Source organism: Psittacula echo (genome assembly GCF_963264785.1).
Source record: "Psittacula echo genome assembly, chromosome: Z".
NCBI lineage: Eukaryota > Metazoa > Chordata > Aves > Psittaciformes > Psittacidae > Psittacula > Psittacula echo.
The window spans coordinates 45,518,938-45,535,547 of NC_137742.1; the positions used below are offsets into that span (position 1 = coordinate 45,518,938).

Here is a 16,610-nt window from a genome sequence, read left to right on the forward strand (position 1 = left end):
TGGTGCGCTACCAGGCATGGAAGAATTCTTGCCCTCAACTTCAATCAGGCTGGGGCCATTTGGCCACTCTCAGGAGCCCCTGAGGTGGCTCCAGGTTGAGGGAGAATAGGGCTTGGGCATCTCCGAGGAGGCATGACCAGCCTGTGGACCAGGAGCAGGTCTTGCTCACATGCTCAGGGATAGCCAGTCACCAATGCTGGGGTCAGGAAGAATTTTCCCACGGGGCAGATTGGCACTGGTCCCCGGGGGTTTTCCGCCTTCCTCTGCAGCACTGAGCATGACGACTTGTCAGGGCTCCTGTGGTCCGTTCAAGGCTAGGTTACTGCCTGCTGCTCATGCACCACGAAGGTGGCCCCTCGTGCCCTGCAGCTGGGAGGAGGAAGGCTTCCTTTCCCCCACAGTGGGCTAGTAAATGTCCCTGGGGTTTTTTTGCCTTCCTCTGCAGCACTGAGCATCACACCTTGCCAGGGCTCCATTGGGCCATTTTCACTAGGTTCATGTTCCATGCAGGTGGCCCTTGTGCCCTGCATCCAGGGGAAGGAAGCTTTCTAGACTCCAGGGTTGCCCCTGAGGGGTTGCTGCTTGTCCTCTGCAGCACTGAGAACAGCTCCAAGTCAGGGATCCCCTGGGCCCTTGGGCTTGGTTCTTGCTTGCTGCTCTTGCACTCCAAGGCACCTCATGCCCTGGCTTTCCCTGTCTCTCATGCCCAGTGCAGACTCATATCAGGATTGAGCTCTGCTCTTCCCTTAGCTGCATTTCCCCGGGGATTCTTGCTCGCGCACAGCAGCCTGTGCTTGGAAGGGGTCCAGCCTTGCTGCCTCATCAGCAGCTGCCATTTTCCAGCTCTCTCTCCATGCAATGGATGAGTGCTGGGCAGGCACACAAACACTTTTCATGCACCACTGTCCAAAAAGCACAGTAGCAGAGCAAGTTTTGGAAGACAAAAGTGTGCTTGTCGTCGATACATGTCATACTTTGGGAAATAGCCCACAGTACCGCACACCTCTTCTACTCTGGTGACCCCAACACAAGTAGGACATGGACATGCTGGAGTGAGTCCAGAGGAGGCCACGAAGATGCTCAGAGGGCTGGAGTACCTCTTGTATGAAGATGTGCTGAGAGTTTGGCTTTTTCAGCTTGGAGAAGAGAAGGCTTCAGGGAGAGCTTAAAGCAGCCTTCTAGTACATAAAGAGGGCCTACAAGGAAGCTGGAGAGGGACTTTTTACAAGGGCAGATAGTAATGGTTTTAAACTGAAAGAGGGGAAATTTAGAGTAGATATCAGCAAAAAAATTGTTTACTGTGAGGGTGCTGAGGTGCTGGCACAGGCTGCCCAGGGAAGCTGTGTCTGCCCCGTCCTTGGCAGTTTTCAAGGCCACTTTGGACAGGGCTTGGAGCAACCTGGTCTAGTGGAAGGCAGGGGTTTGGAACTGGATGATCTTTAAGGTCGCTTCTAACTCAAACCGTTCTATGATTCTATGATTCTGTGACAGCACTGAACACTAGTAACAAGTTCAGTGCTGCTTGCATCCCATGTGCTTAGTTTGTGGGGGTGTTATTCAAGTCTCATTTTGAGAAGGAGGAAGAATAGATGAGCAGAGCTCCTCAGGTAAAGCAGCAGGCAGATCTTGCCTCTAAGGCAATGGTGGAAGAAAGTGACCTTGAAGATTAGTTTTTCTCTTTCCTACAACTGTGCTGTAGTTAAAAGTATGCAATCCCACTCACATCACAATATTTGAGTAATTTTTACCAGGTTAAGAGACTTTCTTTCTTCAAACAGTCTTCGTGCAAAACAAGAAAATAACACACTGAGTGAGCTCTGGCATAGCATATGGTGCTATTAATAAAAGAAAGGGACAGGTTTCACATTATAATGCAAACAGATCTGCTTTTGGTACAGCCATTACATTCTGCACATTATTTTGCCATCATGGCGGCTGTCAGCCTGACCAGTACTAAAATGCTGCTAATGCAAAATCCCTCTGCTGTGTAGCTAGAACATCATTGGTATATTAAGTCAAATTAGCAAATAAGAAATGGGGTGGTGTTTGGCCTGTTGCTTCTAACGTTTGTCAAAACATCACATGCAGCTCTTCTGTTGATTCCATTGGTCAAGAAGGCAAAGTTCAGATAATCTTCTAACAGAAAGTTTGTTTTGGACTTAGCGGTTCAAAGGGCGCTATCAGAGCAAGTCTATTATTTGCCTCTTTTTCTTTTTTTCCTACTATTTTCTTTTTTTTTTTTTTTCCTTAACTGAAAAATCCCCGAATGCTTTTTAAAGGTCCTGAATACTTTTTAGTATGTATAAATCACTGTGCTTTGAGCTGCTGCTCAAAGAGAATCAGTCATAGAATCAGTCATAGAATACCAGGTTGGATGGTACCTCAGGGATTATCCGGTCCAACCTTTCTAGGCCAAGCATGACCTACACTAGATGTCTCAGTGATTACATGTATAAAGGGAGTATCCATCTTCTTTGTAGCCACCCTTTGAATACTGATAAGGTATTCTCTGAGCCTTTTTTCCTCACATGGCAGGCTTCCCAGTCCTTGGATCATCTTTGTGGCATTTCTCCAGACCTTCTCCAGCCTTTAAGCACTAATCCAAAACTCATTTCAGCTTTCATTTCAGTAATAGATAGGGTATAGATATACTGATGCAAACTGTTTTAAGAACAAGTGCAAAATGTGTGGATCCTGTGAAAAATTTTATGAGAAAAAGAGAGTTACTTTATACATGCAGCTTGTGTCTGTGTGGCATTGCTCAAAAGATTAAAGGCAAAATAATGAAATAAAAAGTAAAAACAATACGCTGAATATATATTTATTTATTCCACTTAGATCTGTAGATCTTTTAAGTGATAGGTAGGCTTTTGCACTGTAAAAAGGTCTGACAGACAAATGGCAAAAGGGGACACACAGGCACTAATAATAGGAGATGAAGAGACCGGTATAACACTTCTTCAATATGAATTTACCTTATTTAGACTAATATGTAAAGAACACAGACTCTACATCCAAGCTTTCTAGAAACATTGTAGCCAGCAGCAAAGCAATAAGAGAAATAAAAGAATAAAACTTGGATAAAGGCACAAGATTGTGCTGCATGCAAACCTTACCCTGTTTAGATAAATACTGTGATCCCACAAGATGATAAAAACCTTGATGATTAAACTGATGATTAAGCTATACACATAATTGGCACTTAAGGGTGATAGGGGGAGAAATCAGATTGTTTAAAAAATGACTGATGATTCTTTTTAGGCCTGAGGACCACTTAGTAGGATGGCTGGGAACAGTATAGAAAGGTAAAAATATAAACACCTCCATTTGACAGATTGATGGGAGATTCGTGCTCTAAGATTACACAAGAGCTCTCAGAGGTGATCCACACTTCCACTGGCATATTAAACTAGTCCTGTGCCTTGAAGGTGACACCTTTTCTAGCTGATTTTAAATGTTAGTATCTTGGATGGTGCCAAATGAAACTGGAGCCAGCGACCTTTCACCAAATGCCACGGTTCAGCCTCTGAACAGGGCAGTGGGTACTACTGCAGTGGGGGCTGACAGCAGATGCTGTGACAAACCAGCACTCCCAACCCACATTAGAGTGCAGGGCAAGCACTGGAAGGGGGGCTGTGGAAGGTGATCCCTGAATAGTCCTCCCTGTTGGTGCCTATGTGGGAATGCCATTCAAATGTGGGCTTACATATTACAGATAGAAAGGAAAATCCAGGTCACAATGTGAAAAACGATAACTATAAAATGTCAGCCTACAGACACAACCAAAACACTGGGAACTGACCTAGCAAACACAGGCAGTATTGGCTTTCCTTCTATAACCTTTGCCTGCTGCCAGTACGGTGTCTTAAAAATAGATAACTGCAGCCTAGGGACCCAGGAAGAGCTTGAGTGCAGAATACAGCTGACGAATTACTACAACTAGACAAAAATGGCTCATGTGGATACTGTCTGTCAAGTTGTGCCAATAGATTAGTGAGGCACTGTAGTCCAAACTGATATATGGAAAGCCAGAAAAAAGCTGTAAGGGCTTCCAACTATCCTCTGCTTAGTATATTAAATAAAAAATTGTGCCATGGTTACGGGTACAGGTTGAATTAAAAACATAAGATCTAAAAAGTTGTGCATGACAACAATATTCATGCACTTTCCTTGAGGAGCAGCATCCAGAACCTGAGAGGTCTAATCCTTCTCAGCATGCTGCTGGCTGTGGCTGATTTAGTGAGCATGGAGCCCTTTAAAGTGCTATAAAGCATGTGCCAAAGCCAGCAAGTAAGAACATGCTAGGGACAGGAACATGCAATTCCTTTGGAAGTGTTTCACTGTGTGAGGTAGGAATCTCCAGCCACTCCTAGTACCTTCATACTCTGTCAAAACTCAGACTTGCTGTTTCTTCTGAAATCACAATGAAAAGGCAAAACAGATGCAAGGAGCGCATTTCTTTTCTTTCTTTCACAGAAGTGAGAGCATGGCCATATCCCAGCGGTTTGCTGCTCACATGAAGAGGCAGAGGAAGCAGCAATGGTCCTAGCACAAGAAAGAGCATCTTATGAAGAAAAGCCCAGGCCCCAGGATTCCGCCAGTACACAGCTGTCCCACTTGCTGTCCTGTTGCATGAAGTGCTCTCCCACATCATGGCACAGCACTCACAGCTTGGGGGAGTAACCCCCTCCTTGCAGGCTGGCCCCTGGACTGGCGACAAGGGCACCTCACTGGGAGGTGGAGGTTTGAGCCTTCTCCCAGGGGGAATTAGTCAGAAATCAGACAGCATGCCACATGGTTTCTCTTTTTGGAGGGCCTGACTTTGCGGGTGCGTATCAGGCAAAATACATAAGCCATGGTCAGCTCATTTCCCAGAGCAGAGCTTGGCCTACAGAGGAGCAAGACCCTGTGCAAGGCCAGACTTAGGCCCTCACAATATGAAAGACGAGTGCACAGGCAGAAGAAGAGCTCTGTTGGAGATTTCTGGCACTGTCCAGATCCTTTAAGGGCTCAAGTCCCTGAAAGCCCTGTCTTCACAGAGCAAGCCTTATTGGAAACAGCATTTTCAGTGGAAACTAGGCCGTTCAGTCCCTGCCAGACCCTGCCAGAAAATGCTAACTATAAAAGGTCAGCCTACAGACAAAACCAAAACACCCATCTAAGGTGTGCCAGTATGCCTCCAAATGCCCCTAACATAACCTGTGACAGAACAAGGGCCCCCAGGTTTTTTTCCATGTGTTTTTCCATGTCTCACAGACTATGCTTTTGCACCATGGCCTCTAGGCTCCCTTCTCTCTTTTCTTCCTGTTTTACAAGAACCAAGCTCAGACAGGCCAACTGCACTGATGCACACAAAATCCTCAGACAAGCAGGTTTACGGCTTATTGTACCCTTAGACAGGGGCTCCTGGATCATGGCTTGAGTGAAAGCTCAGTAGCAGTCTACCCAGCAGCAACATCCCTTAGTCTGAGTTCGGCAAAGGTAAGAGGGCAGTTAGAAATGTCAAAGATTTGTCGATTTGGATCAATTCAAAAAGCTTGTGGGTCATCAACATAAACCATGCCCAGACAGGTGGTCAGCCTATCTAGCTCTCAAGCACTAATGTCGTGTTCCCAGCAGCATGCTCTGAATCAGCATATTAAATGTCAGTATGCTTTGTGGGGATCTTTGCAACTTAATTCTGCTTGAGCAGCAGAATCCCTTTCCATGGTAATGCACACTCCAAAAATAACACGAAGAACATCTGGTGGGGGTTGCTAGCAACACAGACGTTCATTTTTTCATCAAGCAAGCAGGTTAATTTCTGGCGAAGACAGCCAGTTTGTCCAAGCAGAGTGGTACCAAAGGTGTCTACACATGCTCCTTACCCAATTCAAAATCCACCTTCAAAATGCCATTTTCCATCCTTGTGTAACTGGATCTGACAGAATGCCAACTGGCAATATTAACAGTATGTGCCAGAATTGGCATACACTAATGTACCTTTTCACAAATGTTAAATCTCAGTCAGATTAAGCCCAGATCAAAGTCCTGTGAGTAACTTCTGGGGCCTAGAAACAACATGTGAAGGTGCCCACATTAACGCTGATACTTACTGCCAAACAACTAGAGACTGGTCTAGGAAATGTCACGCACTGTAAGAGGCTGCTGAGTCTTTCTCACTGCTTTTTCAGAAGAGGACATAGTCAGATATTCTCGGGATACGTTGTAGCTTGTCTGAGAAAGTTGCATCTTCCACTAGTTAGTTAATGCAATGCAGTATTGCCCTGTAGCCCAGTGGCTTTTGTGCAATGACAAATGATAAATGAACAAGTAAACATTTTTCCTTTGCTTTTGCTTTTAATGTTTCCTTTAATACAATCTTTAAATGCCTTTTGTTGCACAATGCAACTGCACAAGATTTCACTTAAAAAAGAAAAAAAATCTTAAGAAAATATGGCTCATCTGCTGTCTTGCTACAGCGGTCAGATAGTTCAACCTTGCAGTACTGCAATGTGTTTCTCGGTTCAGCTGTCCGACATTTCTCCCCATCTGCACAGTGACTCCAGCAAGCTTCCTCTATTTAGCTGAATGCTTCCTGACTATCTCAAGGTACTCCTTCACATCATCAGGAGATCCCAAGACAACAGGCACTCTTTGGTGGATATCCTCAGGCACTATATCTAGTATTGCTTGATGCCCAGTTGTTGCTATTCCCCCAGCCTTCTCAATAACAAAAGCCATTGGATTGCATTCATACAGCAGCCTCAGCTAAAAGAGAAAAATAAAAATGGCAACAGTCAGCACAAGTAATGCTGAGAACAGTGAAATGTAAATACATTTGGCATTTGATTTAAAACCAGTCAACACTCCAAATACTCCAGATTTCATATAAACTTTAGCTCAGGAATGAAATTGTGTGGATTCTTCCTTTAAACAAAACATGGTGAATGCAGTGAATTTGCCCAATTTGAGTGCTTTCTCCATATCTCATGTTTGCATTGTGCTCTTTACACAGAGATAAAGCTCATATGTAAGATGCAGCCTTTAACAAGGCAACAGACCATGTAGGCCTGTGTGAAAAGAAAAACAGTGGCCCTGAGTGTGCCATTACATTTCTCTAATGAATAACTGCATCTTATCTACAACCTGAAGCAATAATTTACAGACAATTGCAAAACACGTGAAAGGTCTTTGCTGAATAAACAGTCCCCTTGTCAGCCTGCAAGTGTGTGATTCTTCGTGATGGACTGTTGTCCTGGCAGAGGCAGCCAGGCATAGTTCCTCCAGATAAGGCAGTGCTACCAAGTATAAAACACAAGATGGTTTTCTTTTGGGCAGAGCTACTCATAAGGCGCGCGCGCGCTACCCTTAGGCTTCTTACATACTAGCTTGTAATAGGAATCTCAGGGTAATGTGGGTTGTTTGTAATGTTTCACTTGTTGTGGCCAGCCCAGTTTGGTTGTAGATGGTACAGAGAAGCCTGTTTGAGCAGCATATCCCCTGTTACGTTCTGTAATCTGAAAATGTTTGAGAATAAAGAGAAGTCAGTGCAGTCGAAACAGGCTAGCAGTAGCCCTGAAGTAGGTCTCTGACAACAGGTTGCTGTTACTTGTGACAGTGTGCAAAGGGTAGCCATACTCACACACGAGAGGTGCAGACTACCACGCTGTAAAAACACATGTTCTGCAGTCAAAATACTGTTCCGTGATACTGAGATATCTAATGTAACATTTTCTATAATTGGGCTTATTCAGGTTTACCTTTCCTTTGGGACTTTTGGAGTTAGCAGGATACAGAAAGATTCCTCCATACACCAGTGTGCGATGCACATCAGCCACCATAGATCCTATGTACCTCCCACCATACGGTGAACTGCCATCCTACAGAAAGAGATTTAAATAAGTGTAACTTTCAAGCACATCAGGTTAATCTCATCTCCCCGCCCATCTACCCACCCCCTTTACTCATTTTAACATCCAACTCCTCCGTATTGTTCTTCACTGATAATATTCAAAGTAGCTTTGGAGAAAAATTAAGCTTCCTCCTCATTTTCTAACTGAGAAAATCCAAAAAAAAGGACTGACAGAATATTTCAGGGCAGATGAGTGGTAGTGCCAACAACAGAAAATGCATCCCAGCTCTCCATCAGTGCACTAATCCTTTAAAAACACGGCATTTCTAGTAGGTAAAAGATCAAGTGCTAGGAATTGATGCTGGGATTTTTTCTTTGTAGGAGAAAAAAAATACCAAGGAGCAAAAGAAGTGATCTTTCCTGTTTCTTCTACACATTTTTGCCATGTTCTACTTTTTTTTTTTTTTTTGTTTTGGAAAGAAAAAGTCAGTGGTTGGCTACTGATACAATTTCCTTACTATACTCCAGACAGTATATTATTTTATTATCTAAATAAATTATACCTTAAGTGTGGCAAGATGCCAAATGAAAACACCAGTGTTTGTTCTAAGCAAGATCAGGAAGTCAAGCAGGTACACAAACAGTTAACAGTAAATGTTTACACTTCAATGTCCACATAATAATTCCAGTGACGACAGGCATGAGGCATGAAAACAGACATGACTTTTATGGGCACTCCTTAGACCTTCAGGCCTCCTGGCACCAGGAAGTTGCCAAACCACGAAGCGGACCCTGAAACTACACTAGATTTTGAAGTAAGAGGCCCCTGCAGGACCCAGCTTTTGTTACCACTGGGCAGTGACTCACTGCTGTCCTCATGCAGCTCTCCATCCACACACTCAGATGCTGCAGTGAGAAAGCAGCAATCTAACACACGTCGACCAATTTTTTTCATCACCAGATAATACTTCCTCTCTACTTGCCTACCAGAAGCCCAGTGTTGTCTCTAGCACCATTACTCAGGCCCCCAGCCAAAAGGAAAGATTAAAAAGAAAAAAAAAAAAAAAGAGAAAAAAGGAAAGAAGAAAGAAGGAAAAAAGAAATACATACAAAAGAGGTGAAGGGTAATGAGCAGCACAGAAGGATGGTGAAATATCTGGTCACATCAACTGCTGCTCTAATTATCTAATTATCAGTCCTATGTGATACATTTTAAACAGGTAGGAAAAAAAAAAATGAGCTCTGAACCGTGATTGGACATAAAGTTGGAAATTACGAGTGTTGTTTGTCGTCAGAAACTTTCTCTGGAATAGGATCCTTTACCTCAGGGTATTTCTTCTTTTTGAGATATTCTGTGACTGCAGGATCAAAATATTTAGCATAGCCTTCATTAAGACTGTAGATATTTCCCTTCTTTTTGATTTTCACATCCCTATCCACCAAAATGAATTCTCCAATTGCCTAGCAATAAGAAAGAAAACCAATTTGTTCATATTAATTGCTCATTATTTACAAACAAAAGCAAAAAAAAGTGCGCACACAATTTAGGAAACATTTACTACTGCTGCCGTTATCATTAGTAACTCAGTACCTACAAAGAAGTGTTCTAGATCAGAAGTGGTTTTTTATACATGAAACACTGAGCACAGATTCTTGGGGTCAAGCCAGCTTCTTCATACTACCACTCCCAGCTCTCTATCACTTTTCTGTGCCAAAAAATATCGTTGCTTGTATATTTATTGAGCTCTCCACCATCTTGCTAGTACAGCTCCGGAGAGTTTAGAAACTGAGCATTGGCTGAAGCATTGTATAAACATCTTCAAGTAGCTGTAGATATTAATAAATTCTAGTTCATTTTAGGTTGGGCTAACTGGATCTCTGGAGTCAAGAGAGCCAATCTCTGCAACCAACGGCTGGTCTGGTTAGTTTTCATTAGATTCCCAAGTAAAATAAAAATAAACACAATAACATGCATGCATGCTCAAAGTTAAATCTGTTATCTAAATATACACAAAAATACATGCAGCTACTTAAGCTGTTACTTAACAAGGGGCACCAAGTAGTATTTCCTGCAGCTTGACCACTGCACGTTCTAAACATTTAACACTGGCAGGTGGTGCAGCATGACTAACTGGTTACAAAAAAAAATCAGCTCACTACAAGCAAACTACTTTCTGTTATGACAAACACAACTTTTATTTTAACTTATGAGGTCAACGTGCGCTAGAACATCAAACACACCCACACACTTCACTTACTCTTTTACACATCATGGTGGGATCTGAAAACACAGAAGAAGGTTAAATATTTCTCTTTTTCTGCTTTACTAAGGCCCTAACACTAAGGAAAAGATGAATAAAGTCTTAAAGGGCATTCTGCCTTGCAGAAAACAGCTCATTTTAAACGTCACATGGTTTGACACGTGCTGTATATTTGCTTCACTGACTTGGCTGTCTTCACACTGTTGAATCACATATAGCACCACTGCAGCGGACAGGCAGAACACAGAAATCTCATGTCATTACTGCTGATGTGCTATTAAGCATACTTCTCCACATTAGCTTGAAAATTGCTGCTTTGTTTGATTCGGGGGGAGGCGGGCAAACAGTTCTTACAAACAGCACCTTTTTATACCTAACAAAGAAACAAGGAAACAGAAGACATTCTCACCGGATCCAGCATGAAACAGTTGACACCTCCAGCTGAAGTGGCCAGTACCAGCATTGTGGCACTCCCATAGAGAGCATAACCAGCTGCCACAAGATTACGCCCAGGTTGTAAAGCATCTTTCCCAGAAGGTGCTTCAGGGGACACCTAGAATAAGAAGGAGCACAGGCAAATTTACTTCATTTCTGTATTTCATACATAACTGGACTCTCTGGGACAGAGACAGTCTTTTGCTCCATAACAATTCATGAGGTGGCACAAATGACCGTGACCAACAGCTAAGATTCCTACTGGATGCGCTATTACAAATTATAAGGAGGCAAACACAGTGATCTAGAAACGCTCTTGTATAAGCCTAGTTGGAATGCAGGAAGGCGGAAAGAATTAAGGTGATAATATAGAGCTGTGTACCTCCTTGTAGGTGATGATGAACACAGCTCAAAGGAAAATGCCAAGGCACAGTTAAAGAACAAGCAATGAAAATGACTCATGGAGTTCACAGCTGATCAAAAGTACTTGAGATTTTTTTTGGTTTCTTTTGCTTCATGCAAAAATGAGGTCGAAAATACTTATTTTGGAATACATGACAACATACAAAAGATGATTAAAATGGACAGCCAGGTGTGGTTTATCTTACTTTTTCCCCCATCTTCTGGCATGTAGGTCCGGTATTTCAAGCTCCTTCAGACAAGGCTTCTGCCTTTCAAAGTGAATTAGACACTTCTAATGTACATGCCATGTTTCAGCTCTGGTTTGTGTTTGAAGCCTGTCCTCAGGCTAGCAGGACTATTAGCACAGAGAACAAGAAAACCTGAAAGCACATTCCCCAGGTCGATGACAAACTCATGGTATTTTGTCTCAACACAAACATTCATGAAATGTAAGACCTGATTTGTTGTAAGGGATAATTTCTTTAGCTGGAAAATTAAATATCAGCCAGGCTTCCATTACATATAGGTAACTCATCTTTCAAGACACTAATGCAAATCCCTCACAAATGTTTTATGCAAGTGTCTGTGAAATAGCAGATTTAACTTAAAGCTGGTCCAGAAAGTCTCTTTCACAAACAGGTTTAGTTAGATTTTATTAAGTCTTCACAAGAAATTATGTTTCATCAAAAGATGCACAGTAGTAGTTTTTCCTGTCCTACATGAAATCATTTTACCTTTTTATAGATGGCAAAGATAGTCCCAATGGAAACAAGACAGTCGATATTCGATGAGCCGTCTAGAGGGTCGATGCAGACTATGTATTTACCCTAGAAAACACAAAAGAGGGAACAAATAGATTGCCAACATTATTTACCCACTTCCCCTAAATAAAAATACTGTGGAAGGTAAATTGTATCAGAGACTTTCAAAACAATACAAACTAAAAGGATTTATAGATTATGAAGGAATTGAATTCAAATGTTAGAAATTCTTTGGCCCAGATTCCATCCTTGGATTACAATGGCGAGATTTGTGCCACTGCAGAAGATGGGAAATCTTTGAAGTAAGTAATAGGTGACAACATGGGAAAGATTTTCCTACAGAATTATATCTATTATATATTATTATATATACATTATATTTATATATATAAGAATATTTTTACTTATTAGCTTAGCTTGATGTACTTAATTAATGTTGGTGCATTTTGATAAGTATTCTGTGATATCTGTCTAATATCTATTTAGGCTACACTTTATTGTCTCTAGCAAAATGGCTTCCTGAATCATAAGGAAAAAAGACAAGAAGATCAGCCTTTTTCATATAGAGCTAAAAATAAGAGACATTAAAAACGGCTTTAACAGCTTACATGCATAAACCACACATTTCATTTTATCTTAAACATGAAACTTTATCTGTGCTCTGCGTGCACAGATGGTCAGAAATTACCTTAGCCAATTTTTGGTAAGAAACACAGCTTTTGGAGTTCCCCACCAAAAAAGGAATCATTTCTGCCTATTGCTGTATTAAGGATTCGTATAGTTACGGGAAATTACCAATTCAGAGAAAACAGCTTAATCAACTGTAGCTTTTAAATAGCTTGTTTTCCCTTTATTTTGTCCACATTCATTTTGATAATCATGTGTAACAACAGTTATTTATATATTTGCTTTTTTATATATATATATATATATAACAGTTATATATATATATATTTGCTTTTCATTTGATTTCACCCTGCATGCCAGGATGCCAGGAACTTACTTAAGTCCAGCAACTCTCTACTCAGAAGTTACTCACATGTAATTTAGAAAAGCATTAACAGTGAGGATCTGAAATGATGTTTGTTCAGATCTAAAGCAATCTCTGTTCATCCAATGCCTATAAAATAATTTTTCAAGACTCCTCAGCAGGGAGAAAAAGAGAGAACTGCTTCAGCAGAGCAAACATTATTCGACTTTATAAAACATGTTTTAGTCAGGCTTGTTTTGCTACTTTTTGACTCAGATTTTTACTTTTTTACACCAAAATATTAGCTAGGAAAAAAGGAGCTATAACTCAACAAGTACATGTGAATATAAATAAAATAAAAATATTTTTGCTTTATTGTTGCTGGGTTGTTCATGGGCTTCAAGGAGAATTTTCATGAATTAAAAAACTTGAGATTTGGCCTGCGTAGAACAGGTACCCAGCGTCCTAGTGGCAAAACTACTTTAGAAAAGGGCCTGATTGACTCAGAATATATCCCTTGCTTATCCCAGAGATCAGATGGGATAAGAATCAGTCTCCAGGGAGAATTAACAGAAAGAACAAATGCTGGATGACACTTTCTCTGCCCAGTCCACCCCTTTCATTTGCCAGTATAAAAAAGTACAGGTTTTCTGAATTTTTTAGGTCAGTTTCAGTTTCTCAGACCTGAAGCAATACACCTGTAAAGGCTGATTTGAAGCCAAGCAGTGAGAACTTTTAAAGCTACTAACCTGTTTCTCAGTTTCCACTATCACAGCATCCTTGTTTTCTTCTGACACGATTACACATGTACTGAAGGATGACTTGAGCATGTTAATCACCAGGTCATTAGAGAGGATGTCCAACTTCTTCACTTGATCTCCTGTCACATTGGTAGACCCAGCAATCCCATAGCTGGAGCAACGACAATAGAGAGCATTTCATGCGAACAGGGCACTACATCTTCCAAAGCACCCTTCCAAAGCACAATCTTATGGTTGTAAAACATCTTGTAAAACAAACAACACTCTTGGATGATCTCTCAGTCCTCTAAGCCTGTTTTTTATTTACTGTCCCATGGATTCTTGCCAAGACCTGGTAACATTAGCTGTGTGTGGCGGCAAATCTAGAAGACACTGAACATGAGGAACACAAAACAAGGAATCACCTTTCATACTCCATAAACTAGAGGCAAACATAGCCACAGCAGGCTGTGAAGGCTGACTTATCATAATTGTGTTATTTAATGAGGAATTACCTTTAAGACAGAATTACCTTTAAGACCTAAATACTGCCTCTGAATCCTAAGTTCCAATATTATAGCTGCATACCCTAAAAGCTAAGACTTCTTTAGAAAACTTACACTTGAAAAGTAACAATGAATCTGACAACATATTATGGTATAACTTCTATATGTAATTTGCTCCTACTTAGCAATCTGATGAAACCCAGATGTTCACAGATAAATCAACATTTTTATGGTTCGATGTTTTCAATTTTTACTTCAAGTAGTAGAAATTTCCTTGGGAATAAAACTGAGAAATGCAAATACAGAACACAAATAAAACCCTGTAAACTAATCTGCATCAAACCATTTGGCATCAGGAAGTACCAGAACACCCTGCAATAGGAGATTTTGAAAGCACGCAAAACAGAGAAGGGAAGGAAGTTTAACTCTTAGAACAGAAAAACAATAGCCAGCTCTGCTCACATTCAGATGACTCTTACATACTTCTGCTACAATTCATTGATTAGCCTGAACACCGGTATTGTAGGTCTTTTTGTAATAACCCTGAACACTCTACTTCAGGAATGTACTGCATTCCTTCAGTTTAATGCACGAGAAAAAGAAAAAGACCTGGCATAATTCTGGGGTTTTTTTCACTTTTTCCTACAGTAGCTTGAACATTTTTCTGCAAGCATGAAAGTGCCGTTAGGGAACAATGTACTTTGAACACCACGATTGCAAGTGGAGGCACAAGTTCTAATCTCAGAGCAAAACCTACACATGGTCAGCAGCTACAGCTCTCACGCTTCATCTGTTGGGAGACTCATGGGAAGGTATGGCAGGGTACCCTGCAGAGAGCCTGTAACTGGGAGGGGGCTGTGCCAACCCCCCTTTGACTGGATGACTACTCTTCCTGACCACTGCTCTTTCTAAAGGCCTTAGACATCCAAAGCTCCATACAGAAACTCAAGTTACTATGATGCAATATGCAAAAAAGCACACTGAATTTGATTAAATGCCTCACAGCATAAAAAAGTGCTTTCATATTAAGCTACTGACTACAGTGAGCAATAAGTCAGACATATTTTGACATCCAAAAGCACCCAGTCTGCTGAAAGTTTGCACGAAGGTCTACCGGCAGCAGACACGTGTCAAAGAATGCATGCCTCATCTTATTAAAAAGTCATAGGATCCATTTCACTTCAGAAAATCAAGATTCCAAGATACTAAAGGAGTTGCTTACAGCTCTGTGTAAGGGGTGAGTGGTCGTCACCCCACTGACACGCCTTTCGGGTGACACCCCCCATCCCCACCACCCCGGAGGCATCAGGATCCCTTGGATCCGCGGGGGTGCAGGAAAGTGCAGGACGATGCTGCCGGCGCTCCAGCCCGCCGCATCCCGGGACTCACAGGTTGGCGATGCCCGCTTTGCGAACGGCGGTGGAGATGGCTTTGATAGCCGTGCAGAGGGAGTTGAGGAGCTGCGTGAACTCCCCGGTGCCTTTTGCCCGCCTGCCTTCCTCCATCACGAAGCGGGTCATGGTGATGACATTGGTGTCGAAGGCGGAGCGGTCCGTCATGGTGGCGGCGCGGGGGCAGTGGGGCCGCAGCAGCCGCCTCCACTGCCACTAGCCCCGGCGGGGCGGGGCGGAGCCGGGCCCGGGGCGGAGCCGGGCCCAGGGCGGGGCTGAGGCGGGGCCGGGCGGAGACAGCTCGGGACAGGGGCACCTCTCCGGGCTGGAGGTAGCCGGGGGTAGTGATGGGGATGAGGATGAGGCTGGGCATGAGGATGGGGGTGAGGATGAGAGGGGCCCTACTCCACCTGTCCCCTAGAATAACCTCTTAAGTATCGGTTTGGTTTGGTTTGGTTCAGTTCGGTTTGGTTCAGTTTGGTTTGATTTGGTTTGGTTTGATTTATTTTTTTACCAAAGCATGTCTAATTCCCATGCACTGTGGGTGAACAGGTGCTGGAGGCACAAGTATGTGAATGGCACAGAAAGCAAATAGAGACATAGGTCCTGGCAGCTAGGAGTGTTTGCATTGCTTGCGCTTAAATGCTCATGTTCCTGAAAGCGTGCCCAAAACGTTAGGGGTCCTCTTCATTTCACTACTTGATTGCAAAACTCTGAGTGTGACATTTGGGTTATGGTGAACTCCACACAACCTACAGAACAAGGTTAACATCTTCTGCCTCACAGAAATGCTCTTACCCTGACCCAGCGGCACAGAAAAACCACACATTTAGTAATCGATTACATCAAGTATTAAATTCTTCTGTTTAAAGAGATCATGCTAACCCCAAACGCACCAATATATCCAACATCACAAAAAAGCTGCAAAGAAACAGCTACTGGCAGTTGAAGCCAATGAGTTTTGTGACAAATTGTCTAAACTTGTTGAATAAAAAGATACAGGTCAGCTTGCACTCCAAAAGCTAGAAATTAATGCATCTCATACACATACTGCTGCAAAACACACCAAGGTACATAGACCTTCATGGATCTCACTGCTTTGGACTTCAGCCTTCTGATGATTGTGCAGCAAAACCAAGCAATATGTTTTGTGGTTAATGTTTGATCATTAAATCTAGGCCCTAGTAAGTGAAGCAAATTCACACAACACCTGACCCTAGATACACTTTTTCACATAATAATTTGACAAACACAAATCTGGATAAGAGTGATCTACTCTGTACATTTGTTATACTACCCAGCATTTTATG

The 16,610-nt window shown here is 42.2% G+C and overlaps 1 protein-coding gene across 1 annotated transcript; it reads right to left on the bottom strand.

Moving 5' to 3' along the window:
• Positions 1–6,040: 6,040 nt before the first annotated feature.
• Positions 6,041–15,468, bottom strand: LOC308231588 (fructose-1,6-bisphosphatase 1-like; the record flags this gene model as incomplete). Its single annotated transcript, XM_080637199.1, has 7 exons — positions 6,041–6,750; positions 7,743–7,862; positions 9,158–9,295; positions 10,505–10,648; positions 11,667–11,759; positions 13,413–13,575; positions 15,299–15,468. The coding sequence occupies 7 exons, from the start codon at positions 15,466–15,468 to the stop codon at positions 6,559–6,561; spliced, it is 1,020 nt and encodes a 339-aa protein (XP_080493325.1). The 3' UTR covers positions 6,041–6,558.
• Positions 15,469–16,610: the final 1,142 nt, after the last annotated feature.